The sequence below is a fragment of the Oncorhynchus kisutch genome, unplaced genomic scaffold (genome assembly GCF_002021735.2).
Source record: "Oncorhynchus kisutch isolate 150728-3 unplaced genomic scaffold, Okis_V2 Okis01b-Okis20b_hom, whole genome shotgun sequence".
NCBI lineage: Eukaryota > Metazoa > Chordata > Actinopteri > Salmoniformes > Salmonidae > Oncorhynchus > Oncorhynchus kisutch.
Window position 1 is genome coordinate 12,957,727 of NW_022261978.1, and position 27,280 is coordinate 12,985,006.

General features: G+C 44.8%; 2 protein-coding genes across 2 annotated transcripts; both read left to right on the top strand.

The window, feature by feature from the left end:
* Position 1: 1 nt before the first annotated feature.
* On the top strand, positions 2-24,348 carry LOC109881748 (zinc finger protein Xfin). Its single transcript, XM_031811091.1, has 11 exons — positions 2-231; positions 1,642-1,876; positions 3,066-4,028; positions 4,215-5,305; positions 7,828-7,944; positions 9,254-9,476; positions 10,020-10,853; positions 11,114-11,575; positions 19,077-19,352; positions 22,672-22,872; positions 23,518-24,348. The coding sequence occupies exons 1-11, from the start codon at positions 223-225 to the stop codon at positions 24,162-24,164; spliced, it is 5,058 nt and encodes a 1,685-aa protein (XP_031666951.1). The 5' UTR covers positions 2-222; the 3' UTR covers positions 24,165-24,348.
* On the top strand, positions 15,166-18,414 carry LOC116358878 (uncharacterized). The gene is made up of 3 exons (XM_031811146.1): positions 15,166-15,518; positions 15,751-15,910; positions 17,544-18,414. The coding sequence occupies exons 1-3, from the start codon at positions 15,510-15,512 to the stop codon at positions 18,146-18,148; spliced, it is 774 nt and encodes a 257-aa protein (XP_031667006.1). The 5' UTR covers positions 15,166-15,509; the 3' UTR covers positions 18,149-18,414.
* Positions 24,349-27,280: the final 2,932 nt, after the last annotated feature.

Consider the following 27,280-nt stretch of genomic DNA (forward strand, 5'->3'; position numbering starts at 1 on the left):
TCACTTATAACATCTCATCGTTCAAAAAACACTTTTGCAGAAAGAAAAAAATTTAATGGAAAAGGAAGACCGCAGCTTTTGATTAAATAGCCTCAGGCGTTGGTATTTCTCAGCTTCCATCCAACGAGACTCGAGGTTACGATCAACAACATTGCAAGACATCATTATACATTTTAAACTCAACTAGTTTTCTAGTTATTACAGGAATTAAATCCCTATGCTATGGACGAGGTAAGAATTAATGTGTGCTCGCCACATCTCTTTTCTGCAATCTGCTCCGCGGTTGCTATACAAAATGTTGTGGCTAGTTAGTAAATCAAGTTGCTCAGTATTTTATAGACTACAGTGAACGGTAGCAACATCAGTATCGTTACTAGCTGACTATGTTGTAGCTCGCTGATATAATGTTTTCTTGTAACATAGCTAGTTAACTAACTAGCTAGATGAATGACAATACAATCAACAGTAGCTGGTGTGTTTTGGTTTGCATTGATTGATATCAAACGTTATTGGTCACATATTGAGCATATTTTATTGCGGGTGTAGCGAAATGCTTGTGTTCCTGGCTCCAACAGTGCATTAATATCTTAACAATTCACAACAACACACACATCTAAAAATCAAAGAATGGAATTAAGAAATGTATAAATATTAGGACGAGCAATGTCGGAGTGGCATTGACTAAATACAGTACAATAGAATACAGTATATACATATGAGATGAGTAAAGCATTGACTAAATACAGTAGAATAGAATACAGTATATACATATGAGATGAGTAAAGCATTGACTAAATACAGTAGAATAGAATACAGTATATACATATGAGATGAGTAAAGCAGTATGTAAACATTATTAAAGTGACTAGTGTTCCATTATTAAAGTGGCCAGTGATTCCATGTCTATGTTTGTAGGGCAGCAGCCTCTAAGGTGCAGGGTTGAGTAACCGGTTGGAAGTCATCTAGTGAGGGCTATTTAACAGTCTGATGGCCTTGAGATAGAGGCTGTTTTTCAGCCTACCTGTCCAACTTTGAAGCACCTGTACTGACCTCGCCTTCTGGATGATAGCGGGGTGAACAGGCCGTGGCTCAGGTGGTTGATGTCCTTTATGATTTTTTTGGGCCTTCCTGTGACATCGGGTGCTGTAGGTGTCCTGGAGGGCAGGCAGTGTGCCCCTGATGATGCATTAGGTAGACCACACCACCCTCTGGAGAGCCCTACAGTTGCGGGCGGTGCAGTTGCCGTACCAGGCGGTTATACAGCTCGACAGGATGCTCTCAATTGTGCATCTGTAAAAGTTTGTGAGGGTCTTCGGGACCAAGACAAATGTCTTCAGCCTCCTGAGGTTGAAGAGGCGCTGTTGTGCCTTCTTCCCCACACTGTGTGTGTGTGTGTGTGTGGACCATTTCAAATGGTCAGGGATGTGTACGCCGAGCGACTTGAAGCTTTCCACTGATAGTTCCTCAACCAGTTCTACTTAACTGGAAACGTTTATTTCATAGAGAAGTTGTATTTTTTTCCATAGCAAACAAAAAAATTGCCTTGCTATTTAGGATGGTGTCATATTGCTAAATCGACATATTAATAATGTAACTAGCTAGTGTGCTGCTAAAACTGCGCTGTCACTCTTCATCATATAGGATTCTGAAGACCCGTCCAGCCCATCTCCATCCTGCTCCACTGAACCCCAACCCACTGTGTCCCCGGGTCCTGACCGGAACCATGGCGACCAGGAGGACAGTAACCATGGTGATCAGAATGACAAACCGCAAGGTCAGGAGAGGGTTACTGTGAGTCTGGACATCAACAGTGAAACACCAACATTTAATATCGTAGTCAAAGAAGAAGAAGAAGACTGGGAACTAGATAATACAGGTGGGTAGCTGGAGCCATGCTAAATTGGGATGGGTCCCAAAGGGAATACTAATCCCTATCTAGTACACTACAGTTGACCAGAATTGCACCCTATTCCCTATATAGTGCACTACTGTTGACCAGAATGGCACCCTATTCCCTATCTAGTGCACTACTGTTGACAAGGGCCCTATTCCCTATCTAGTGCACTACTGTTGACCAGAATGGCACCTTATTCCCTATCTAGTGGACTACTGTTGACCAAAATAGCACCTTATTCCCTATCTCGTCCACTACTCTTGACCAGAATGGCACCTTATTCCCTATCTCGTCCACTACTCTTGACCAGAATGGCACCTTATTCCCTATCTCGTCCACTACTCTTGACCAGAATGGCACCTTATTCCCTATCTCGTCCACTACTCTTGACCAGAATGGCACCTTATTCCCTATCTCGTCCACTACTCTTGACCAGAACCCTATGGCTATGGTCAAAAGGAGTGCACTTTATAGGGTGCCATTTGGGGAGCTGTCTTGCTTTGCCATCAAACCTGCAACAGGAGAAGCACAGGAGACGTTGTAAAATAAGGGAGAAACCCGGTAGGTCTGCATATGCACACTGAGTCTGACTCAGTCTCACTGACTATCTGTCCTGTCTCATCCCCACAGGAGAGAGTCCCAGCCATCACTCTGAAGCTGGGGAGAGACCCTCTACATCAGGAGAACCTGAGTCTGACTCAGTCTCACTGACTATATCTGTCCTGTCTCATCCCCACAGGAGAGAGTCCCAGCCATCACTCTGAAGCTGGGGAGAGACCCTCTACATCAGGAGAACCTGAGTCTGACTCAGTCTCACTGACTATCTGTCCTGTCTCATCCCCACAGGAGAGAGTCCCAGCCATCACTCTGCAGCCAGGGAGAGACCCTCTACATCAGGAGAACCTGAGTCTGACTCAGTCTCACTGACTATATCTGTCCTGTCTCATCCCCACAGGAGAGAGTCCCAGCCATCACTCTGAAGCTGGAGAGAGACCCTCTACATCAGGAGAACCTGAGTCTGACTCAGTCTCACTGACTATATCTGTCCTGTCTCATCCCCACAGGAGAGAGTCCCAGCCATCACTCTGAAGCTGGGGAGAGACCCTCTACATCAGGAGAACCTGAGTCTGACTCAGTCTCACTGACTATCTGTCCTGTCTCATCCCCACAGGAGAGAGTCCCAGCCATCACTCTGCAGCCGGGGAGAGGCCCTCTACATCAGGAGAACCTGAACAACACCAGATGAAACGCAGAACGAGGCAGAAAAAGACCCACCTATGCCCAGATTGTGGGAAACACTGCCAGACATTATCGGCACTACAAATACACCAGCGAACCCACACAGGAGAGAAGCCTTACGCTTGCTTTGTGTGTAAGAAAACATTCATTATTAGACAAGCTTTGAAAACACACCAGCGAACACACACAGGAGAGAAGCCTTATACCTGCTCTGAGTGTGGGAAGGGCTTCGCTCATCAATGTAGTTTGAGATACCATCAAAAGAGGAATTCTGAACAGATTAAAACAGACCCGAATGAGAAGATGACCTGCTGCTGTGGACAAGAGTTCTCCTCAAAGTGCGTTCTGGAGGTTCACTTGAAGACAGACACGGGAGCCAAGCCTTACACCTGTTGTGTGTGTGGCAAGAGGTTCAATAAAGAATCATTAAAAGAACACCAGCGATCCCACACAGGAGAGATGCCTTACTCTTGCTCTTTCTGTGGCAAGGGTTACTATCACAAACCGGCTTGGAAAGCCCACGAGCGAACGCACACCGAGGAGAAGCCCCTGTGCTCCGTGTGCGGACGGACCTGCTCTAGTAAGTATACGTTAAAAGTCCACGAGCGAACACACACAGGAGAGATGCCTTTCCTCTGCTCTGAGTGTGGCAAGGGCTTCATCAGTAAAGGACTCCTGATGACCCACGAGCGATTCAACTGTTCCGGGGGAGAAGAACGACGGCGAGCGAAGAGGTTTCACAAGTGTCCGGACTGTGGGAAGGAGTTCACACAAGCAAACAAACTGGAGAGACACATGAGAACACATACAGGAGAGAGGCCTTACCAGTGCTCTGTGTGTGGGATGAGGTTCAACCAGAAAGGGAATCTCAAAACGCATTTTAAAGTGCACACGGGTGAGTGTCCTCCTTTACCGTTAATACATCCTGATGGACTACTAGCTACTACTAACTGTCAGTGATCCAACCATGTTGTTTAAAACAACATGAAAACCATGACTTAGTATACTCATCCACACCTTAACAATAACATTGTTGCATCGTGTCTCTCCTTTCTCTCTGTCCGTTTTGTCTGTCATGCAGGCAGGGATCCCAGTTTGCTGCCTGACATGGACATGAGGACGACTTCTTCAGAAGCAGCGAAACAGCCTCTGGACAACAGACATAATGTTGGGAAACCACAACAATTTCTGAATCAGATTGGCGAGGGAACCCACAACCTTCCGGCACCACAAACCCACAACCTTCCGGCACCACAAACCCACAACCTTCCGGCACCACAAACCTACAACCTACCGGCACCACAAACCCACAACCAACGGGCACCACAAACCCACAACCATCCGGCACCACAAACCCACAACCTTCCGGCACCACAAACCTACAACCCACCGGCACCACAAACCCACAACCAACGGGCACCACAAACCCACAACCTTCCGGCACCACAAACCCACAACCTTCCGGCACCACAAACCCACAACCTACCGGCACCACAAACCCACAACCTACCGGCACCACAAACCCACAACCTACCGGCACCACAAACCCACAACCTACCGGCACCACAAACCCACAACCTACCGGCACCACAAACCCACAACCTACCGGCACCACAAACCTACAACCATTCGGCACCACAACCCCACAACCTCCCGGCACCACAAACCCACCACCTCCCGGGACCACAAACCCACCACCTCCCGGCACCACAAACCCACCAAATCCCGGCACTACAAACCCACAACCTACCGGCACCACAAACCCACAACCTCCCGGCAGCGCAGAGGGAGGGAAGCCACCACCTCTCGGCAGCGCAGAGGGAGGGAAGCCACCACCTCCCGGCACCACAGAAACCCACCATGTCCCCCAGGGGAGAAAAACACTATCTCTGCCCTGAATGTGGCAAGACTTACACCCGGGAATACGACCTCCGAGTCCACCTCAGAACGCACACAGGAGAGAGACCGTACCAGTGTTATGACTGCGGGAAGGCCTACGTCCGGAAAAACAATCTCCAACAACACCGGCGGTCACATGCTCCCAAGCCCATAGGACCGACCCGCCATTTAGGCAGACCACCCAGGGTGGGCTCTAGTAGTGGAAGGTCCAACCAGTCACCCAGGGTGGGCTCTAGTAGTGGAAGGTCCAACCAACCACCCAGGGTAGGAAGAGCTAAGTAAAAAATGCATACATCAATGTAAATATGAGAGACTCATGCCCTTACCGCAGATGGAGAGAGGACACTGGCAGTGCTGGCACCTTTAAACACGGGGCTGGGTCCATATCAACATCCCAAATGGCACCCTATTCCCTATATAGTGCACTACTTTTGACCAAGGCCCATATGGGAACCTTTTAAGGGCTCTGCTGAAATGCAGTGCACTATATAGGGAATAGGGTGCTATTTTGGACACTCACAATGCCTCTTATGACTACAGAATCGTTATTCTTTCTGGTGTGTGCGCGCGCGTCTGTATGCACGCATGTATTTGTGTGTGTGTTGTTGTGATCAGTACAATACAGTCCACTGTGCTGTGTAAGATAATCATACTATGTAATCCTGTGCATTGTATTTCTTGTTTATTTTATATATCTTATTTTACTTATTGAAGCTATCATGATACTAAGAAATTTCATATAACGCCATGGTCCAATAAATGAACATTTGGGGAAAAAACATCTCTCCTTTATTACACCTTATCCAGGGCACGATACACCGACGTCACAGATGCGCGACTCTTTCGGGTGGCAGTAAGGAAGCCATCGCGCGATCTGCCCTCATAGCCTAGATTTACGTTTTTATTACTTCTAAACAAAATAAACGTTTTGGTGTTCTTATAGGCTTACAATTATGTTTTGATTATTTCTTTAACAGTCGCTAAGATTATATTTGGTTGTGATCTTAGCAAAATTACTATTTTTGGATGTAGCAGTTGTTAGCTAGAATGCTAACGCTCATTGATTATAACCTGTCGCAAAATCTAGCCAAAAGAGACATTTTACTGGTTTAAGTTGAAGTGTTTAAGTATAATGCAGTTGATTTGTGATGATGACACAAACACTAAATTAATCAGGACATTCATATGACCCTTAAAATCCATGTATAATCCAAAAGTAGTGTGAAATGCACTCATAAGCAACATGTAAATAGATGCTTTTTTTTGCTGGCGTTCTATAAGAACTCCCTCTTGTTCTATAACAACTCCCTCTTGTTCTATAAGAACTCCCTCTTGTTCTATAACAACTCCCTCTTGTTCTATAACAACTCCCTCTTGTTCTATAACAACTCCCTCTTTTTCTATAACAACTCCCTCTTTTTCTATAACAACTCCCTCTTTTTCTATAACAACTCCCTCTTTTTCTATAACAACTCCCTCTTGTTCTTTAACAACTCCCCCTTGTTCTTTAACAACTCCCTCTTGTTCTTTAACAACTCCCTCTTGTTCTTCCACCAACTTGCGCACGTCGCCCTCGTGCGGCAATGTTTTCAACCAGAAAGGGGTCTCTATAAAACATTTAAATTCAGAAGTGGTCAAATAGCTACAGGTAACTGCCAGAATAAAGGAAACACCAATATAAGGCGTCTTCTTTATAGGACGTTGGGTCAACACGATCAGTTAGAACATCTTCAATGCACCTTGGCATAAATTCTACACGTGTCTGGAACTCTATTGGAGGGATGTGACACCATTCTTACACGAGAAATTACATCATATTTTGTTTTGTTGATGGTGGAAAACACTGGCTCTGGTCTTGCTGCAGAATCTCCCATACGTGTTCAACTGAGTTGAGATCTGGTGACTGAGACGGCCATGGCATATGGTTTACATTGTTTTCATGCTCATCAAACCCTTCAATTCTCGGAAGTCACTGCCATCAGCATTTAAATGATTCACCATAGGTTTCAGCCAGGGTTCTCCAACCTTGTTCCTGGAGAGCAACCCTCCTATAGGTTTTCACTCCAACCCCAGTTGTAACTAACCAGATTCAGCTCATCAACAAGCTAATTATTAGAATCAGCTCATCAACCAGCTAATTATTAGAATCAGGTGCGCTACCTGAAGGTTGTAGCAAAAACCTACAGTACGGAACAGTGTTGGAGAGGCCTGGTTTAAACCGACAAGATGGAACAGTGTTGGAGAGGCCTGATTTAAACCTACAAGAGGGAACAGTGTTGGAGAGGCCTGCTTTAAACCGACAAGACAGAACAGTGTTGGAGAGGCCTGCTTTAAACCGACAAGACAGAACAGTATTGGAGAGGCCTGATTTAAACCGACAAGACAGAACAGTGTTGGAGAGGCCTGCTTTAAACCTACAAGAGGGAACAGTGTTGGAGAGGCCTGGTTTAAACCTACAGGAAGGAACAGTGTTGGAGAGGCCTGGTTTAAACCTACAGGACGGTAGCTCCCCAGGAACAGGGTTAGAGAGCCCTGGTTTAAACCTACAGGACGGAACAGTGTTGGAGAGGCCTGGTTTAAACCTACAGCACGGTAGCTCCCCAGGAACAGTGTTGGAGAGCCCTGGTTTAAACCTACAGGACGGTAGCTCCCCAGGAACAGGGTTAGAGAGCCCTGGTTTAAACCTACAGGACGGAACAGGGTTGGAGAGCCCTGGTGTAAACCTACAGGACTGTAGCTCCCCAGGAACAGGGTTGGAGAGCCCTGGTGTAAACCTACAGGACTGTAGCTCCCCAGGAACAGGGTTGGAGAGCGCTGGTTTAAACCTACAGGATGGTAGCTCCCCAGGAACATTGTTGGAGAGCCCTGGTTTAAACCTACAGGACGGTAGCTCCAGGAACACCTGGTTTAAGGTGATCACTCAAAATGGCTGTAAGGAGGGACGAGTGTTTGCAGGTATTTCTTTCCTATCAATTAAGACAGAGATCCTTACTAATGAGGGACCTTTATTTGTCAATCAAGTACAAGGGTGGAGCGAAAACCTGCAGACACTCGGCCCTCCGCGGAATGAGTTTGATACGTGCTCTAAGGCAGCGTTTCTCAAAACCATGCCAGGAACAAGCATCCTACATCATAACATCATTTGTATCCCTCATTTCCTCAAGAGTTTCACTCCCAACACTCAGACATATTTTGACAACATATTTGTATTTAGTGAGTCTGCCAGATCAGAGGCAGTAGGAATGACCAGGGATGTTAGCTTGATACATGCGTGTCTTGAACCATTTTCCTGTCATGCTAAGCATTCTAAATGTAATGAGTACTTTTGGGTGTTAGGGAAAATATATGGAGTAAAAAGTCCATGATTTGGAGTAAAATGTGGCAAAATATGTAAAGTACAGACCCCCCCCCCCAAAAAAAAACTACTTATGTAATACTTCAAAGTATTTACACTTAATTAAGTACGTTGCACCACTGCAAGAGATCTGTAATCAATTTGCCTTTAACTTCCAGACCGCATGTCGGCGCTAAACCGGAAGTAGGAAGCCAACGAAAGTTTGACAGTTTATTTACCCGTTTATTTAAATGTAAACAATGTAACGTTAGCATTGCTATTTGAAAAAAAGAATACAGTAACTTTCGATTAAATATTCTCAGGTGTTGGTATTTCCCAGCCTACATCCGACGAGACGCGAGGTTACGACCAACAGCATTGGCAGTCATCATAAGTTAAAACTAAACTAGAAGTATATCTAATTTATCAGTTAGCTAGCTAGCTCAGGGATTGATTTACAATGGAAGAGGTAGTAATCTGAACGTGTGCTAGTCACATCACTTTTCTGCTCTGCAAACTGCTCGTTTGTTGCTATACCAAATGGTGCGGCTAGCTTGCAAGTCAAGTTGCTCAACGCATGCTAGTAACAGCAGTACTAGCTAGCTACGTTTTTGTTGCTTGATGATACGACTTTGTTTTCTAGTAGGCATCTACCGTTAGCTAACTGGCCAGCGCTAGCTAGCTAGGTGAATGAAAATACAATAAATTAGCTGCTGTAATTTGGTTTGCAAGTATTTTTAGTTTGAACGGTTTCTTTACTGAGAAATGGTAATTTCTATAACAAGCAGAGACATTGCCTTGCTGTTAAGGATGGTGTCATATTGCTTAGTCCATCTTTCATAATGTAGCTTGTTGTGAAAACTCCGCTGTCACTCTTCATCATATAGGACCCGTCCAGCCCGTCTCCACCCTGCTCCACTAAACCCCAACCCACGGTGTCCCCGGGTCATGAAAGTAACCATGGCGACCAGGAGGACAGTAACCACGGTGATCAGAAAGGCACACCGCAGGGTCAGGAGAGGGTTACTGTGAGTCTGGACATCAACAGTGAAACACCAACATTTAATATCGTAGTCAAAGAAGAAGAAGACTGGGAACTAGATAATACAGGTGAGTAGCTGGAGCCATGCTAACTTGGGATGGGTCCCAAAGGGAATACTAATCCCTATCTACTACACTGCTCTCTATGGTCCATCGGGCTCTAATCAAAAGTGGTGCACTATATAGGGAATAGGGTGGCATGATTTGGGACTCAGTCTTGTGTGTTGCCATAAATATGAGAATGGGAGTAGCATGGGAGGTGGTGTAAAACAATGGAGAAACGCAGTAGGTATGTACAATAAACTCAGTCCCAGCCATCACTCTGCAGGCGAGGAGATGCCCTCTACATCAGGAGAACCTGAGTCTGACTCAGTCTCACAGACTATCTGTCCTGTCTCATCCCCACAGGAGAGAGTCCCAGCCATCACTGCAGCTGGGGAGACCCTCTACATCAGGAGAGCCTGACTCATTCTCACTGACTATCTGTCCTGTCTCATCCCCACAGGAGAGAGTCCCAGCCATCACTCTGCAGCCGGGGAGAGACCCTCTACATCAGGAGAACCTGAGTCTGACTCAGTCTCACTGACTATCTGTCCTGTCTCATCCCCACAGGAGAGAGTCCTAGCCATCACTCTGCAGCCAGGGAGAGACCCTCTATATCAGGAGAACCTGAACAACACCAGATGAAACGCAGAACGAGGCAGAAAAAGACCCACCCATGCCCAGATTGTGGGAAACACTGCCAGACATTATTGGCGCTACAAATACACCAGCGAACCCACACAGGAGAGAAGCCTTATACCTGCTCTGAGTGTGGGAAGGGCTTCACCTATCAATGTAGTTTGAGATGCCACCACCAGAAGAAACATTCTGAACAGATTAAAACCGAACCGGATGACAAGATTGGCTGTTGTTGTGGACAAGAGTTCTCTTCCAAGAATGTTCTGGAGGTTCACTTGAAGACAAACACTGGAGACAAGCCTTACACCTGCTGTGTGTGTAAGAAGACCTTTACTCATAAAGCATTACTGAAAGTACACCAGCGATCCCACACAGGAGAGAAGCCTTTCTCTTGCTCTCTGTGTGAGAAGAGTTTTACTCAAAAAGGAAATTTGACAACGCACGAGAAGTCGCACGCCGGAGAGAAACATCCTTGCTCAGTCTGTGGAAAGAGTTTCACTCAGAAAGGCTATCTGAAGATTCATCAGCGGCTTCACTGTTCTGAAGGGGAGTTGAGTTCCTCTGTATCAAGAGCACTTGAACACCGACAGAGGAGAGCTAAGGCGACTCACAGATGCCCAGACTGTGGGAAGGAGTTCCCTCAAACATATTACCTGGACCGACACATGAGAACACACACAGGAGAGAGGCCTTACCAGTGCTCTGTGTGTGGGATGAGTTTCACGCAGAAAGGAAATTTAAAAACGCATCAGAAAGTGCACACTGGTGAGAACACGTTATGCTGTCATTGATTTATTATTATTATTATTGATTAATCATGATTGATGACGACAGCCTACACGCCTAACAGCTTCATATTTAGCACGTTGCATGTAAAACATTAATGGAAGTGGTAGGACCCTGGTTTGCAAGCTACAAATAGTGTGTGGGCTATAGAGTGAAAAAATATATGAAATGGCATTAAAACAAATAGGAAATAGGGTATCTGAAACGGTTCAGATTTGCACACTGTTTCTTTCCCACAGGAGATTATCCCAGCTCCTGGTCCACTGGTGAGGGGAGTCCCTGTACATCGGGAGAAGCTGAACAACACCAGGAGAACCACGCAGACGTCACATCTCACGGCTGCCTCGTGTGCGGCGAGGAACACTCTAACCTCCCAGAACTACACAAACACATGAGATCTCACTCGGGAGAAAAGTGCCTCGTCTGCCCTGTGTGTGGCAAGACTTACCCCAGAGAATTTGACCTCAAAGTCCACCTCAGAACACACACAGGTGAGAAACCCCACAAGTGCATTGAATGCGACAAGAGCTTTGTTCGTAAACAAGGGCTCCGGCAGCACCAGAGGACACATGACGCCAAGCCCATCGGACCGACCCGCCAGTTAGGCAGGCCAAAGCACTTAACCAGGGCTCAAATGTCCAAGAAAGTGCCAAAGATGGAGAGTGATACGGAGATGCAGGACTGCCAGTACTATGACAATTAACCGCGACTTTGAGTTCTTCTTCTCGCTGAAGCTGTGTCTGTGTTGTCACCATCTCTGATCAGTTAGATAATCATGCTAACTCTCACTCATCTCATCAATCAACATATTATGAGCAACAAAAAGGGGGGGCCAATTTTTCATCAATGCTGTGATGGTGCTAAGAAATCAACCGTGACTTGTAGCCCACTTGTGAAATGTTCCTCACTGAGAATAACCATGTCATGATTAATAAAGTAGCATTCTGGTTATGGTTCCTGTTTTCTTTCCCTCCAGCTCAGATGGTGGCAGTAATGTCCAGGCAGGAGAGGACCTGAAGGACACAAGGAAGTAGTAATGTAGCTAGCTAAGCTAACGTTGGATAAGCGGTTGTTTACGTTCTCACTTCACTGACTAACGTTAGCTTGCAACTTGCTAGCGTAACCTTTCTTTGAGCTGAACGCAACAAGGAAAGAACAACATTTTTGTTCTTCGTAGCAAAGCCAGCAACGGTGGATTAACGCAGGCACAGCGTACTTCTCGAGATAATTTCGAGTTCATTCACAATGCAGGAGGTTAGCTAACGTCAGCTAGGTAGCTAACTAGTTGGAGCCATAGATATCCTATTAAATTACAAGAGGGGGCTACGCCATAAACCCTCAAAGTTCCATAGTGGAGCCAAAATGGCAGCCATCTTGGTCAGGGAGAAATACAAAACCAGTCTAATTGGTATGAACGGCAGTAGGTGATGCATTTCCTGCTTTTACAGATGCGGAAAAATAAAAGTAAGGCATGTGATGTATCAGAAATTGTGTCATAAATTACATTCAACCTAAAAATATTGGTTATAAAATTATAAATACCTGTTATACTCAGGTATATGTCTCAGCCTCCAGTATTTATGCTGCAGTAGTTTATGTGTCGGGGGGGCTAGGGTCAGTGTGTTATATCTGGAGTACTTCTCGGAGGACCTGAGCCCTAGGACCATGCCCCAGGATTACCTGACATGATGACTCCTTGCTGTCCCCAGTCCACCTGGCCGTGCTGGGTTTTAGGCTGGGTTTGGTTTGAGATATCAGCTGATGTACGAAGGGCTATATAAATACATTTGATTTATACAGGTTTTATACAAATGCTCTGTATAAATTGTCTCTAAAATATATGCAAACAGACCATAAATGTCTCCATTTCTTTTTATTGGAAAGATTTGTGACTGCTATTATATCATACAATATTAGTACTTGTTGCATTTACAAGTTATCTAGTTCATTTAAACAACTGATGTAATCATTCCTGTAGATACAGAGATCCTATTCAATTAGTTTAGGTGAGATTCTACATGTTATTCTGTGTGTATCTCACAGAGATCCTATTCAATTAGATTAGGTGAGATTCTGCATGTTATTCTGGGTGAAACTCACAGAGATCCTATTCAATTAGATTAGGTGAGATTCTACATGTTATTCTGTGTGTAATTCACAGAGATCCTATTCAATTAGATTAGGTGAGATTCTACATGTTATTCTGTGTGTAATTCACAGAGATCCTATTCAATTAGATTAGGTGAGATTCTACATGTTATTCTGTGTGTAACTCACAGAGATCCTACTCAATTAGATTAGGTGAGATTCTACATGTTATTCTGTGTGTATCTCACAGAGATCCTATTCAATTAGATTAGGTGAGATTCTGCATGTTATTCTGTGTGTAACTCACAGAGATCCTACTCAATTAGATTAGGTGAGATTCTGCATGTTATTCTGTGTGTAACTCACAGAGATCCTACTCAATTAGATTAGGTGAGATTCTGCATGTTATTCTGTGTGTAACTCACAGAGATCCTATTCAATTAGATTAGGTGAGATTCTGCATGTTATTCTGGGTGAAACTCACAGAGATCCTATTCAATTAGATTAGGTGAGATTCTGCATGTTATTCTGGGTGTAAGAACCTGTGATGGAAACCATGACCGCTAGACTGTAAATCAGGTTTAGGGTCAATTTGAATTGAAGGCAGTCAATTCAGGAAGTGATTTGAATGGAACAACTTTATTGAATTTTTTTATTCATCTTTTATTTTTCAACTTATTGAGAAGTCATTGAAAATATATGTTTTTTCTTTCAATTATTGAATTGGAATGTCAATTTACATCCTGAAAGGATTGACTTAAACTCAAATTGACCCCAACCCAGGTGTAAGTGGTTGTGAGTGACTGAAAGTCTGGTTTATCACACTTAGTTTAGCACAGCTCAACATTAGTGACGTTACATCATGGAACACTTCGCATCAAAGAAACAACTGCACCGGTACCCCCCTGTATATAGCCTCGCTATTGTTACTTTACTGCTGCTCTTTAATTATTTGGTACATTTTTTTTGTGTGTGTGTATTTTTTCTTAAAACTGCATTGTTGGTTAATAATTAAGGGCTTGTAAGTACGCGTTTCACTGTAAGGTCTACACCTGTTGTATTCGGCGCATGTGACAAATAACATTTGATTTGATTTGACAATGGCAGCACTACTATCTCTGCCCTCTTTCAGAAGTGTGCACTTGGTCACGAACCCCTCATGCATTTAAAGCCATTGGATTGGTGCAAGCATGGCTCGAGGGAGTTTCCACCATATTCCCTTTCCACCAATCCATTCCTTTAAATACATGAGGGGGAGTGCGCGAGTGCACAAGGACAGAGAATCCGAACTTCTTCAGCCATGTTATATTTCCCACCACCTGTTCGTCTGTTACGTGTTTCGTTCCTGATATATTTTATAAGAACAAAACTAAGGGCCCCTCTGCACAAAGCTTCTGTTTGGTCATAAAGAATTACGTCAAACAACACATTATTTACTTGCCACCCATTTGAATTGTCTGTATATTATTATTATTTCACCTCATTGATGTTACATATTGTGCCAAGAAATCCAGTGACTTACAGACCACTAGTGACATGTTACTCACTGATCATATGTCCTGATGGAATTAATACAAGAGCATTGTGGGGATAAACATCTTATGTGTTTATTATCTATAAAACATGTGATTTAAGAAACCGTGTCAGTAGGCTACTTAGTATACTGATATATTGTAACAGGCTTTGGACACTGTCTTTCCCATCCAGCCCAAATGATGACAGTACAGGTGCATCCAAGAGGCGAAAAAAAAACAGCTTCTATTTCCAGGCCATCAGATTGTTAATTAGTCACCATTAGCCGGCCTCTGCCCAGCCTGGTACTCTACACCGCACCTTACAGACTGCTTCCTACCACTGGTCACTTTAATCATATTTTGTTTTACACACTTCATATGTATATACTGTATTTTAGCCAATGCTAATGCTATATTACTACTGCTATACACACCTTATATATTAATATACGGTCTATACAAACCTCAACATATATACATTGACATTCCAGACTTGGACCATTGCTCGTTCTCATATTTCTTAATTTCCACATTTTTTATTTTGGGGGGATTTTGTGTTTTGTATTAATTGGTATTACTGCACGAACTAGAAACATAAGCATGTCACTGCACCTGCGATAACAGCTGCAAAAGATGTGCACGCCACCAATACAATTGGATTTGATTTACTAAGGCGCACCAAGAAGACGACGTAAACCAAACACGGAAGTAGTAATGCAGCTAGCTGATGTTAACTAACCAGTTTATTTATCGCACTTCAAAGCATTGTAGCTAGTTCCATACAGCTAATATCACCAGATATAACTTATGATACAGTTATGGTAACGTTAAGTATTATTCACTGGCTGGACTAGTTAACGTATGGAACTATGAAACGCAGGATTTCCGCCTCTGCCAGTTTAGGAGCTACAATACTAGCCAGTTGTAGCAGCGCGCTATCGTTAGATAACATTTCTCCCTCACAGCACAGCAAGAGACTGGAATAACTCTGGCACAACAACATATTATTTGAGATATTTGAAGCCCATTCACAATGCATGAGGTGAGAAGACAACCTCTTAACTTATTAGTTTGCTAACGTTAACTAGCTAGCTATATTAGCTAACTAACGCGTTTGGCTATGCAACTGCACTTGTCAGAGTTTAATAAGTCGATAAGTTGTCAAAAAAAAAAAACGTTATCAACCCTAACTAAGCTAGTTGTTAGGACTGTAAACAAAGCTTAATTTACATTACTGATACGTTTTGTGATGTGCTCTCTCACCTTTTTAATAGTTTGATGAACGCCAACAGTCAAAATGGCGGAGTCCTGGCTGTAACCATGGTGACCAGAGCAGCAGACTCCAGGGTCCCGAGATGGTCCAAAGATTTAACATTGTATTCAAAGAGGAGCCAGAAGATGATGATCATGCACCTTGTGGTCAGAGTAATACTGGTGAGTGTGCAATGTCTTTCAATAGTTGTCCCATGTAGCTGGACACAAGAGAGAATAACCTGACAAAGACCCAAGGTTTACGTTCCAAATGACAACTCTTTAGTGCAATAGATTGATGCTGTATATAGGGAACAGAGTGCCATTTGCAACACATATCATCTTTGTGGAAACTGCTTTTGTATCGTCAAGAGCATTAAAGGGTCAGCTGTAGCAGCAACCAGTGAGCAGACAGAGATTGGCTTTATTAGTTCATGCTGATAGTCCAATAAGATCCCACTTGAGAAAAAGCTCCACCTTGTCCTCTGAGAGGTCAGGTGGAATCATCCCCGTACTGCTTAGACCAATCAGATCTCAACAAGTGTGTAGGTTCTATTTGGAACTGGGCCTCTAATGTGGTTCCCATTGGAGCTAGACGGGCCGGACTCTTCCTATATCGCCACAGGAGAGAGTTGCAGCCGTCACTCTGACAGTGAGGAGGTTCTACCTCAGGAGAACCTAAACAATAGGACCAGTCCAAACACAAATCCAAGAAGAGACACACGGCTGCAGAGAGTGTGGAAAGGAGTTCCCTACCTCTTATAAACTACGCAGACACCAACAGATCCACCAAGGGGTGAAACCTTACCGATGTTCTGCATCCAGGAAGAACTTGACGCTACACCAGGTAGTGCACACAGGAGAGAAACCTTACTCCTGCCCTGTCTGTGGCATGGGCTTGACTCAGCAGGAAGATCAAATCAAATCAAATTTATTTATATAGCCCTTCGTACATCAACTGATATCTCAAAGTGCTGTACAGAAACCCAGCCTAAAACCCCAAACAGCAAGATATGACTGCCCACACTGTAGAGAGAGAGAGAGACTAATGGCACTGAGGAGGAAGAGAAGGAAGAAGAGAAAATGGAGGAAGAAGAGGAAGTAGGTGGATTGATACATTCTGAAGGAGAATTAGGTCATTTGGATTCTCTTCAGCTTGGTAAGTAGTGGTGAAAGGATGCCTTTAAACATAAAACATAGGCCCCAAATGGCACCCTATTCCCAACATAGTGCACTACTTTACCCTGTGATACATCCCTAATGGCAACCTATTCCCTACATAGTGCACTACTTTACCCTGTGATACATCCCTAATGGCAACCTATTCCCTACATAGTGCACTACTTTACCCTGTGATACATCCCTCATGGCAACCTATTCCCTACATAGTGCACTACTTTACCCTGTGATACATCCCTAATGGCAACCTATTCCCTACATAGTTTACTACTTTTGACTAGGGCCCATAGGGTTCTGGTCAAAAGTAGTGCACCATAAAGGGAATAGGGAGTCATTTGGGATGTATCACAGGGTAAAGTAGTGCACTAGGCAGGACTCATTCCTGTGGGGGAAAATAATATGGATTTACAAATAGAGCAAATAGGTCAATAACTATGGTAGTATTGGTTGAGTCGATCCCTAATGGCAACCTATTCCCTACATAGTTTACTACTTTTGACTAGGGCCCATAGGGTTCTGGTCAAAAGTAGTGCACCATAAAGGGAATAGGGAGTCATTTGGGATCGACTCAACCAATACTACCATAGTTATTGACCTATTTGCTCTATTTGTAAATCCATATTATTTTCCCCCACAGGAATGAGTCCTGCCTCCAGCCACGGCAGTGAGGAGACTACCTCTACATCAGGAGAACCTGAGCAACACCACGAGACTATCAGACAGCCACATCGTCTCTCCGGGAGACTCATCAGACAGCCACGTCGTCTCTCCGGGAGACTCATCAGACAGAAAAATCGTCTCTCCGGGAGACTCATCAGACAGAAAAATCGTCTCTCTGGGAGACTCATCAGACAGCCACGTCGTCTCTCTGGGAGACTCATCAGACAGCCACGCCGTCTCACCGGGAGACTCATCAGACAGCCACGTCGTCTCTCCGGGAGACTCATCAGACAGCCACGTCGTCTCTCCGGGAGACTCATCAGACAGCCACGTCGTCACTCCGGGAGACTCATCAGACAGCCACGTCGTCTCACCGGGAGACTCATCAGACAGCCACGTCGTCTCTCCGGGAGACTCATCAGACAGCCACGTCGTCACTCCGGGAGACTCATCAGACAGCCACGTCGTCTCACCGGGAGACTCATCAGACAGCCACGTCGTCTCACCACTGCTGCTGTGCCTGTGGACAGGAGTTCCCTGGTGCCTATGACCTCATGCTACACCAGAGGACTCACTATATAAGGAACAGTGTTCCATGTGGGACACATACCATGACTGCACATCTGCAAACATCCACTGTAAAGAGAGAGCGTGGTCACACTGAGGAGGAGGAAGGAGAGGAAGTTGGTGGATTTATTAAACGTGAAGAAGCAGCTACTTGGGATCCTCCTCAACTCGGTAAGGGGCTGGGATATGATGCTATTAAAGAACACAAAGGTTAGTCCTAAATGGCACCCTATCCCCTACATAGTGCACTACTTTTGACCAGAGCCCCCATAGGGAAAAGGGTGCCATTTGGGACACTATACTATACCACCATAGTGGTTGGGTTAAATGCAGAATAGCCATTTCAGTTGAAGGCATTCAGTTGTACCCCTTTCCCTTTCGTTTCCATAGTAATGGACTTACAAGGTAACTGCTAAAAAAGAGGAAGCACCAACATGAAGTGTTTTAATTGGCCGTTGGGCCACAAGCCGTCAGAACATCTTCAATGTGCCTTGGCTTGAATTCTACAAGGTTCTGGAACTCTCTTGGGGGTGGGCCACCATGAGACAGAACATCTTTAATGTGCCTTGGCATAGATTCTACAAGGTTCTGGAACTCTCTTGGAGGTGGGCCACCATGAGACAGTACAGCTTCAATGTGCCTTGGCATGAATTCTACAAGGTTCTGGAACTCTCTTGGAGGTGGGCCACCATGAGACAGAACATCTTCAATGTGCCTTGGCATGAATTCTACAAGGGTCTGCAACTCTCTTGGAGGTGGGCCACCATGAGACAGAACAGCTTCAATGTGCCTCGGCTTGAATTCTACAAAGTTCTTGAACTCTCTTGGGGGTGGGCCACCATGAGACAGAACAGCTTCAATGTGCCTTGGCATAGATTCTACAAGGGTCTGCAACTCTCTTGGGGGTGGGCCACAAGCCGTCAGAACAGCTTTGTTCTTTAAGGCAACTCTCTTGGCTACCTCCAAGAGAGTCCTGCCTCCAGCCACCGCAGTGAGGAGACTACCTCTACATCAGGAGAACCTGAGCAACACCAGGAGAACCACGACACAGCCACAACGTCTCACCACTGCTTTGGCTGTGGACAGGAGTTCCCTGCCGCCTACGACCTCGTGTTACACCAGAGGACACACATAGAGAGAGGCTTCTACAAGTCTGTCTGTGGAGAGCTGTTCTACCAGAAAGAGTTACTCAAAACACACCATCAGAAAGTTGACACAGGTGAAAAGCCACAGAGATCCTTTTAAAATAATGAGATTCTTGTTGGCCATGTAGGAAACCATGACAGCTAGAATGTAGCCTGAGTGATCTGAGTGACTGAAAATATGGTTTATCACACTAAGTTTACCACAGCTCAACTTTAGTAATGTTGCATGTAAAACTCAACTACAGTACCAGTCAAAAGTTTGGACATACCTAATCATTCAAGGGTTTTTCTTTAATTTTTACTATTTTCTACATGGTAGAATAATAGTGAAGATATCAAAACTATGAAATAACACATATGGAGTCATGTAGTAACCATAAAAAGTGTTAAAGAAATCAAAATATGTTTTATGTTTGAGATTCTACAAAGTAGCCATCCTTTGACTTGATGACAGTTTTGCACACTCTTGACATTCTCTCAACCAGCTTCACCTGGAATGCTAATCCCGACAGTCTTGAAGGAGTTCCCACATATGCTGAATACTTGTTGGCTGCTTTTCCTTCACTCTGCGGTCCAACTCATCCCAAACCGTCTCAATTGGATTTGAGGTCGTGTGATTGTAGAGGCCAGCTCATCTGATGCAGCACTCCATCACTCCCCTTGGTCAAATAGCCCTTACACAGCCTGGAGGTGTGTTGGGTCACTGTCCTGTTGAAAAGCAAGTGATAGTCCCACTAAGTGCAAACCAGATGGGATGGCGTATTGCTGCAGAATGCTGTGGAAGCTATGCTGGTTAAGTGTGCCTTGAATTCTAAATAAATCAGACAGTGTCACCAGCAAAGCACCATCACACCACCTCCGTGCTTCACGGTGGGAACCACACATGTGGAGATCATCCGTTCACCTACTCTACGTCTCACAAAGACATGGCGGTTGGAACCAAAAATCTCAAATTTGGACTCATCAGACCCAAGAACAGATATTCACCGGTCTAATTTTCATTGCTCGTGTTTCTTGGCCCAAGCAAGTCTCTTCCTATTGGTGTCTTTTAGTAGTGGTTTCTTTGCAGCAATTCGACCATGAAGGCCCGATTCACGCAGTCTCCTCTGAACAGTTGATGTTGAGATGCGTCTGTTACTTGAACTCTGTGAAGCATTTATTTGAGCTGCAATCTGAGGTGCAGGTAACTCTAATGAACTTATCCTCTGCAGCAGAGGTAACTCTGGGTCTTCCTTTCCCGTGGTGGTCCTCATGAGAGCCAGTTAACTCTAATGAACTTATCCTCTGCAGCAGAGGTAACTCTGGGTCTTCCTTTCCCGTGGTGGTCCTCATGAGAGCCAGTTAACTCTAATGAACGTATCCTCTGCAGCAGAGGTAACTCTGGGTCTTCCTTTCCAGTGGCGGTCCTCATGAGAGCCAGTTTCATCATAGAGCTTGATGGTTTTTACGACTGCACTTGTAGAAACTGTCAAGGCAAAGTGTGGCTACTTTGAAGATTATAAAAAAAATGTCAACACTTTTATACTACATGATTCCATATGTGTTATTTCATAGTTTTGATGTTTTCACTATTATTCTACAATGTAGAAAATAGTAAAAATAAAGAAAAACCCTTGAACGAGTACATGTGTCCAAAATGTTGACTGGTACTGTGCATTTAGACTGGTACTGTACATTTAGACTGGTACTGTACATTGCAGACTGGTACTGTGCATTTAGACTGGTACTGTGCATTTAGACTGGTACTGTACATTTAGACTGGTACTGTACATTTAGACTGGTACTGTGCATTTAGACTGGTACTGTGCATTTAGACTGGTACTGTACATTTGGACTGGTACTGTACATTTAGACTGGTACTGTACATTTAGACTGGTACTGTGCATTTAGACTGGTACTGTACATTTAGACTGGTACTGTACATTTAGACTGGTACTGTACATTTAGACTGGTACTGTACATTGAGACTGGTACTGTGCATTTAGACTGGTACTGTACATTTAGACTGGTACTGTGCATTTAGACTGGTACTGTACATTTAGACTGGTACTGTGCATTTAGACTGGTACTGTACATTGAGACTGGTACTGTGCATTTAGACTGGTACTGTACATTTAGACTGGTACTGTGCATTTAGACTGGTACTGTGCATTTAGACTGGTACTGTGCATTTAGACTGGTACTGTGCATTTAGACTGGTACTGTACATTTAGACTGGTACTGTACATTTAGACTGGTACTGTGCATTTAGACTGGTACTGTGCATTTAGACTGGTACTGTACATTTAGACTGGTACTGTGCATTTAGACTGGTACTGTGCATTTAGACTGGTACTGTACATTTAGACTGGTACTGTACATTGCAGACTGGTACTGTACATTGCACCAGCCAATGGTTGCGTGCCATGTCATCGACTACACAGTCGGGCATCAGATTGCCGTATCCTATGACGTGGTCTGATGATAATATTTATGTTAAACACCTATCCATGCGTCGTGAGGTCTGGCATGCGTCTGCAATGCAGTCCGCCTGGAATGTGACCAGTGATAACTCACATTTTTTTTTTAAACATGTTGGCCTTTTACTAGTAAACCGACCCATGCTGGCGTACTAAATAGTATGCGGAAATATATATATTTTAAAGTGTTATAGTATGTCTTCGCTATTGATTATCAGCTGTGGTCAGACACGTGAGTCAGGAAAACACGTGTGAATTCTATTGATTATCAGCTGTGGTCAGACACGTGAGTCAGGAAAACACGTGTGAATTCTATTGATTATCAGCTGTGGTCAGACACGTGAGTCAGGAAAACACGTGTGAATTCTATTGATTATCAGCTGTGGTCAGACACGTGAGTCAGGAAAACACGTGTGAATTCTATTGATTATCAGCTGTGGTCAGACACGTGAGTCAGGAAAACACGTGTGAATTCTATTGATTATCAGCTGTGGTCAGACACGTGAGTCAGGAAAACACGTGTGAATTCTATTGATTATCAGCTGTGGTCAGACACGTGAGTCAGGAAAACACGTGTGAATTCTATTGATTATCAGCTGTGGTCAGACACGTGAGTCAGGAAAACACGTGTGAATTCTATTGATTATCAGCTGTGGTCAGACACGTGAGTCAGGAAAACACGTGTGAATTCTATTGATTATCAGCTGTGGTCAGACACGTGAGTCAGGAAAACACGTGTGAATTCTATTGATTATCAGCTGTGGTCAGACACGTGAGTCAGGAAAACACGTGTGAATTCTATTGATTATCAGCTGTGGTCAGACACGTGAGTCAGGAAAACACGTGTGAATTCTACTAGAACAAACGTCAAAATGAGTGTAGTAGACTAGTATGGGTATTCGGACATGGCCACTGTCTTTGCTTCCTGTATCAGGAATACCTGGAGAACACCGGACGAATCTCAAAGCTAAGAAGTCTCACGACTGTGTAGTGTGTGGAAAACAACTATCGGAAGCAATGAAGCTGAAGAGGCACATGAGAACACACACGGGAGAGAAACCTCACGTCTGCTCTGTGTGCGGCAGAGGATTCACGCAGAAAGGAAATCTGAAAACACACATGAAAACACACAGAGGTGAGAAGAAATAACTATGCATAGCAGTAACTATGGAAATGTCTGTCATCTGTCCCAGTAATAACTATGCATAGCAGTAACTATGGAAACATTTGTCATCTGTCCCAGTAGTAACTATGCATAGCAGTAACTATGGAAACATTTGTCATCTGTCCCAGTAATAACTATGCATAGCAGTAACTATGGAAACATTTGTCATCTGTCCCAGTAATAACTATGCATAGCAGTAACTATGGAAACATTTGTCATCTGTCCCTGTAATAACTATGCATAGCAGTAACTATGGAAACATTTGCCATCTGTCCCAGTAATAACTATGCATAGCAGTAACTATGGAAACATTTGTCAGCTTGAGTTTATTATGCAAAAAATATATACTTCAGACACTTGAAATGTACACTTTTAAACAGTTTTATCCGATTTAAAAAAATAATAATGTTGAGTTAGTTCTGAAAAGATAAACATTTATGTCCTAGTAAGTGTTTGATCGCATTTCCATTGGACGTGTGTGTGTGTGTGTGTGTGCGTGTGTGTTTATGTGTGCGTGTGTGTGTGTGTGTGCATGTGTGTGTGTGTGTTTATGCGTGTGCGTGTGTGTGTGTGTCATGCTGGTTTGACCGACTTCACACCATGTCTTCCACGCAGGGCTGAACCCCAAATTGTGGTCCGCTGGAGAGGACAGTCCCTCGACATCAGGAGAACCTGAACAACACCAGAAGAACCACACAGCTAAGACATTTCATAATTGCATAGAATGTGGGGAGATGTGCCGAACTCTACCAGCACTAAAAAAACACATGAAAACTCACACCAGTAAGAAGCCGTCTTACCAATGCTCCCTTTGCGGGGCGGAATTCACTGAGAAAGGGCAAATCCAAGACCACCAGTTACAGCATGTTGGAGAGAAGCCGTACTCCTGCCCTGACTGCGGGAAATGTTTCGTCAATGAAGGCTACATTAAAATTCACCAGCGAACGCACACTGGAGAGAGACCCTACAGCTGCCTTGTGTGTGGAAATAGTTTCGTGAAAAAAGCATACTTAAAAAGTCATGTACTGACACACACGGGAGAGAAACCGTACCTTTGCTCCATCTGCGGGAAGACATACAGTAGAGAAGGAACTTTCCAAATCCACCAGAGAGTTCACACGGGAGAGAAACCGTACCTGTGCACTGAATGTGGGAAGCGTTTCAGCTGTAGAGCAAACCTTTATTCGCACAACAAGAGACATGCTGGCAAACCCATAGGACCTAAACGTCAGTTAGGCAGACCGAAGCAACTGCCAAACTGACAATGGGACAAATGAACTTGTGTAGTGTCTCTCCTGATCACCAACAAAATAGTTATGTTCCATCTTGATTATAGTAAGTTCCATCTTGGGGCGGCAGCGTAGCCTAGTGGTTAGAGTGTAGGGGCGGCAGGTAGCCTAGTGGTTAGAGTGTAGAGGCGGCAGGTAGCCTAGTGGTTAGAGTGTAGGGGCGGCAGCGTAGCCTAGTGGTTAGAGTGTAGAGGCGGCAGGTAGCCTAGTGGTTAGAGTGTAGAGGCGGCAGGTAGCCTAGTGGTTAGAGTGTAGGGGCGGCAGCGTAGCCTAGTGGTTAGAGTGTAGAGGCGGCAGGTAGCCTAGTGGTTAGAGTGTAGGGGCGGCAGGTAGCCTAGTGGTTAGAGTGTAGAGGCGGCAGCGTAGCCTAGTGGTTAGAGTGTAGAGGCGGCAGGTAGCCTAGTGGTTAGAGTGTAGAGGCGGCAGGTAGCCTAGTGGTTAGAGTGTAGAGGTGGCAGCGTAGCCTAGTGGTTAGAGCGTTGGACTAGTAACCGGAAGGTTGCAAGTTCAAACCCCCGAGCTGACAAGGTACAAATCTGTCGTTCTGTCCCTGAACAGGCAGTTAACCCACTGTTCCTAGGCTGTCATTGAAAATAAGAATTTGTTCTTAACTGATTTGCTTAGTTAAATAAAGGTTAAATAAAAAAAAAATTATGCATTTCTCATAAACGGACATAAAACAATAGAATATGAAGCGTCTGTGGACGTCTGAAAGACTGAAGATATGTCATCACCTGGACCTAAACGGCAGTTAGGCAGAGCCAAAGAAACTGCCATAGGGGAAACAGTGCTGGTTAAATTAACTTACGCAGTGACTTCATTTTGTCTAAGACGTCACAGCAGAGTTGAAAAATATATGGCCCGTGGAAATCAAGAGAGTGGTGGTCTATAGAGAGAGGTGGTCCACAGAGAGAGGTGGTCCACAGAGAGAGGATTTAAAAATCCCATCCGTCAGCTCCCATCCGTCAGCTCCCATCCGTCAGCTCCCATCAATCAGCTCCCATCCATCAGCTCCCATCCATCAGCTCCCATCCATCAGCTCCCATCCGTCAGCTCCCATCCGTCAGCTCCCATCCGTCAGCTCCCATCAATCAGCTCCCATCCATCAGCTCCCATCCATCAGCTCCCATCCATCAGCTCCCATCCATCAGCTCCCATCCATCAGCTCCCATCCGTCAGCTCCCATCCGTCAGCTCCCATCCGTCAGCTCCCATCCGTCAGCTCCCATCCGTCAGCTCCCATCCGTCAGCTCCCATCCGTCAGCTCCCATCCATCAGCTCCCATCCATCAGCTCCCATCCATCAGCTCCCATCAATCAGCTCCCATCAATCAGCTCCCATCCATCAGCTCCCATCCATCAGCTCCCATCCATCAGCTCCCATCAGCTCCCATCCATCAGCTCCCATCCATCAGCTCCCATCCATCAGCTCCCATCCATCAGCTCCCATCAATCAGCTCCCATCCATCAGCTCCCATCCATCAGCTCCCATCCATCAGCTCCCATCAGCTCCCATCCATCAGCTCCCATCCATCAGCTCCCATCCATCAGCTCCCATCCATCAGCTCCCATCCATCAGCTCCCATCAATCAGCTCCCATCCGTCAGCTCCCATCCGTCAGCTCCCATCCATCAGCTCCCATCCATCAGCTCCCATCCATCAGCTCCCATCCATCAGCCCCATCAATCAGCTCCCATCAATCAGCTCCCATCAATCAGCTCCCATCCATCAGCTCCCATCCATCAGCCCCCATCCATCAGCTCCCATCCATCAGCTCCCATCCATCAGCTCCCATCCATCAGCTCCCATCCATCAGCCCCCATCCATCAGCTCCCATCCATCAGCCCCCATCCATCAGCCTCCATCCGTGCAGATGTGTATGTTTTTGGGGGGTTCCAGCTTGTATGTGCAGATGTGTATGTTTTTGGGGGGTTCCAGCTTGTATGTGCAGATGTGTATGTTTTTGGGGGGTCCAGCTTGTATGTGCTGATATTGAGTTTTTACCTGCCAAGCTTTATTGGAATGTAACTGTTATGAAAGTTGTCCATTTGTTTTGGGATTTAAACACCCCTTTAAAGGTGTACATGACACTGGAACAACATTCCCCCCCTGGGGACAATAAAGTCTGTAAAGTAGGGTCTACGTGTAGTAATAACAGAGTGGCTCCACCTACATGTAGTAATAACAGAGTGGCTCCACCTACATGTAGTAATAACAGAGTGGCTCCACCTACATGTAGTAATAACAGAGTGGCTCCACCTACATGTAGTAATAACAGAGTGGCTCCACCTACATGTAGTAATAACAGAGGGGCTCCACCTACATGTAGTAATAACAGAGGGGCTCCACCTACATGTAGTAATAACAGAGGGGCTCCACCTACATGTAGTAATAACAGAGTGGCTCCACCTACATGTAGTAATAACAGAGGGGTGAGGAGGGGCTCCACCTACGTGTAGTAATAACAGAGTGGCTCCACCTACATGTAGTAATAACAGAGTAGCTCCACCTACATGTAGTAATAACAGAGTGGCTCCACCTACATGTAGTAATAACAGAGTGGCTCCACCTACATGTAGTAATAACAGAGTGGCTCCACCTACATGTAGTAATAACAGAGTGGCTCCACCTACATGTAGTAATAACAGAGTGGCTCCACCTACATGTAGTAATAACAGAGTGGCTCCACCTACATGTAGTAATAACAGAGTGGCTCCACCTACATGCAGTAATAACAGAGGGGTGAGGAGGAGCTCCACCTACAGTGGGGCAAAAAAAGAATTTAGTCAGCCACCAATTGTGCAAGTTCTCCCACTTAAAAAGATGAGAGAGGCCTGTCATTTTCGTCATAGGTACACTTCAACTATGACAGACAAAATGAGAAAAAAAATCCAGAAAATCACATTGTAGGATTTTTAATGAATTTATTTGCAAATTATGGTGGAAAATAAATATTTGGTCAATAACAAAAGTTTATCTCAATACTTTGTTATATACCCTTTGTTGGCAATGACAGAGGTCAAACGTTTTCTGTAAGTCTTCACAAGGTTTTCACACACTGTTGCTGGTATTTTGGCCCATTCCTCCATGC

Bases quoted from the DNA above. Each gene is read 5' to 3' on its own strand.
- LOC109881748 (XM_031811091.1), top strand. The intron at 7,945-9,253 runs GTGATCACTCAA...TTCATCATATAG, and splicing joins CCAGGAACACCTGGTTTAAG to GACCCGTCCAGCCCGTCTCC. The intron at 9,477-10,019 runs GTGAGTAGCTGG...TCATCCCCACAG, and splicing joins CTGGGAACTAGATAATACAG to GAGAGAGTCCTAGCCATCAC.
- LOC116358878 (XM_031811146.1), top strand. The intron at 15,911-17,543 runs GTGAGTGTGCAA...TTTCCCCCACAG, and splicing joins TTGTGGTCAGAGTAATACTG to GAATGAGTCCTGCCTCCAGC.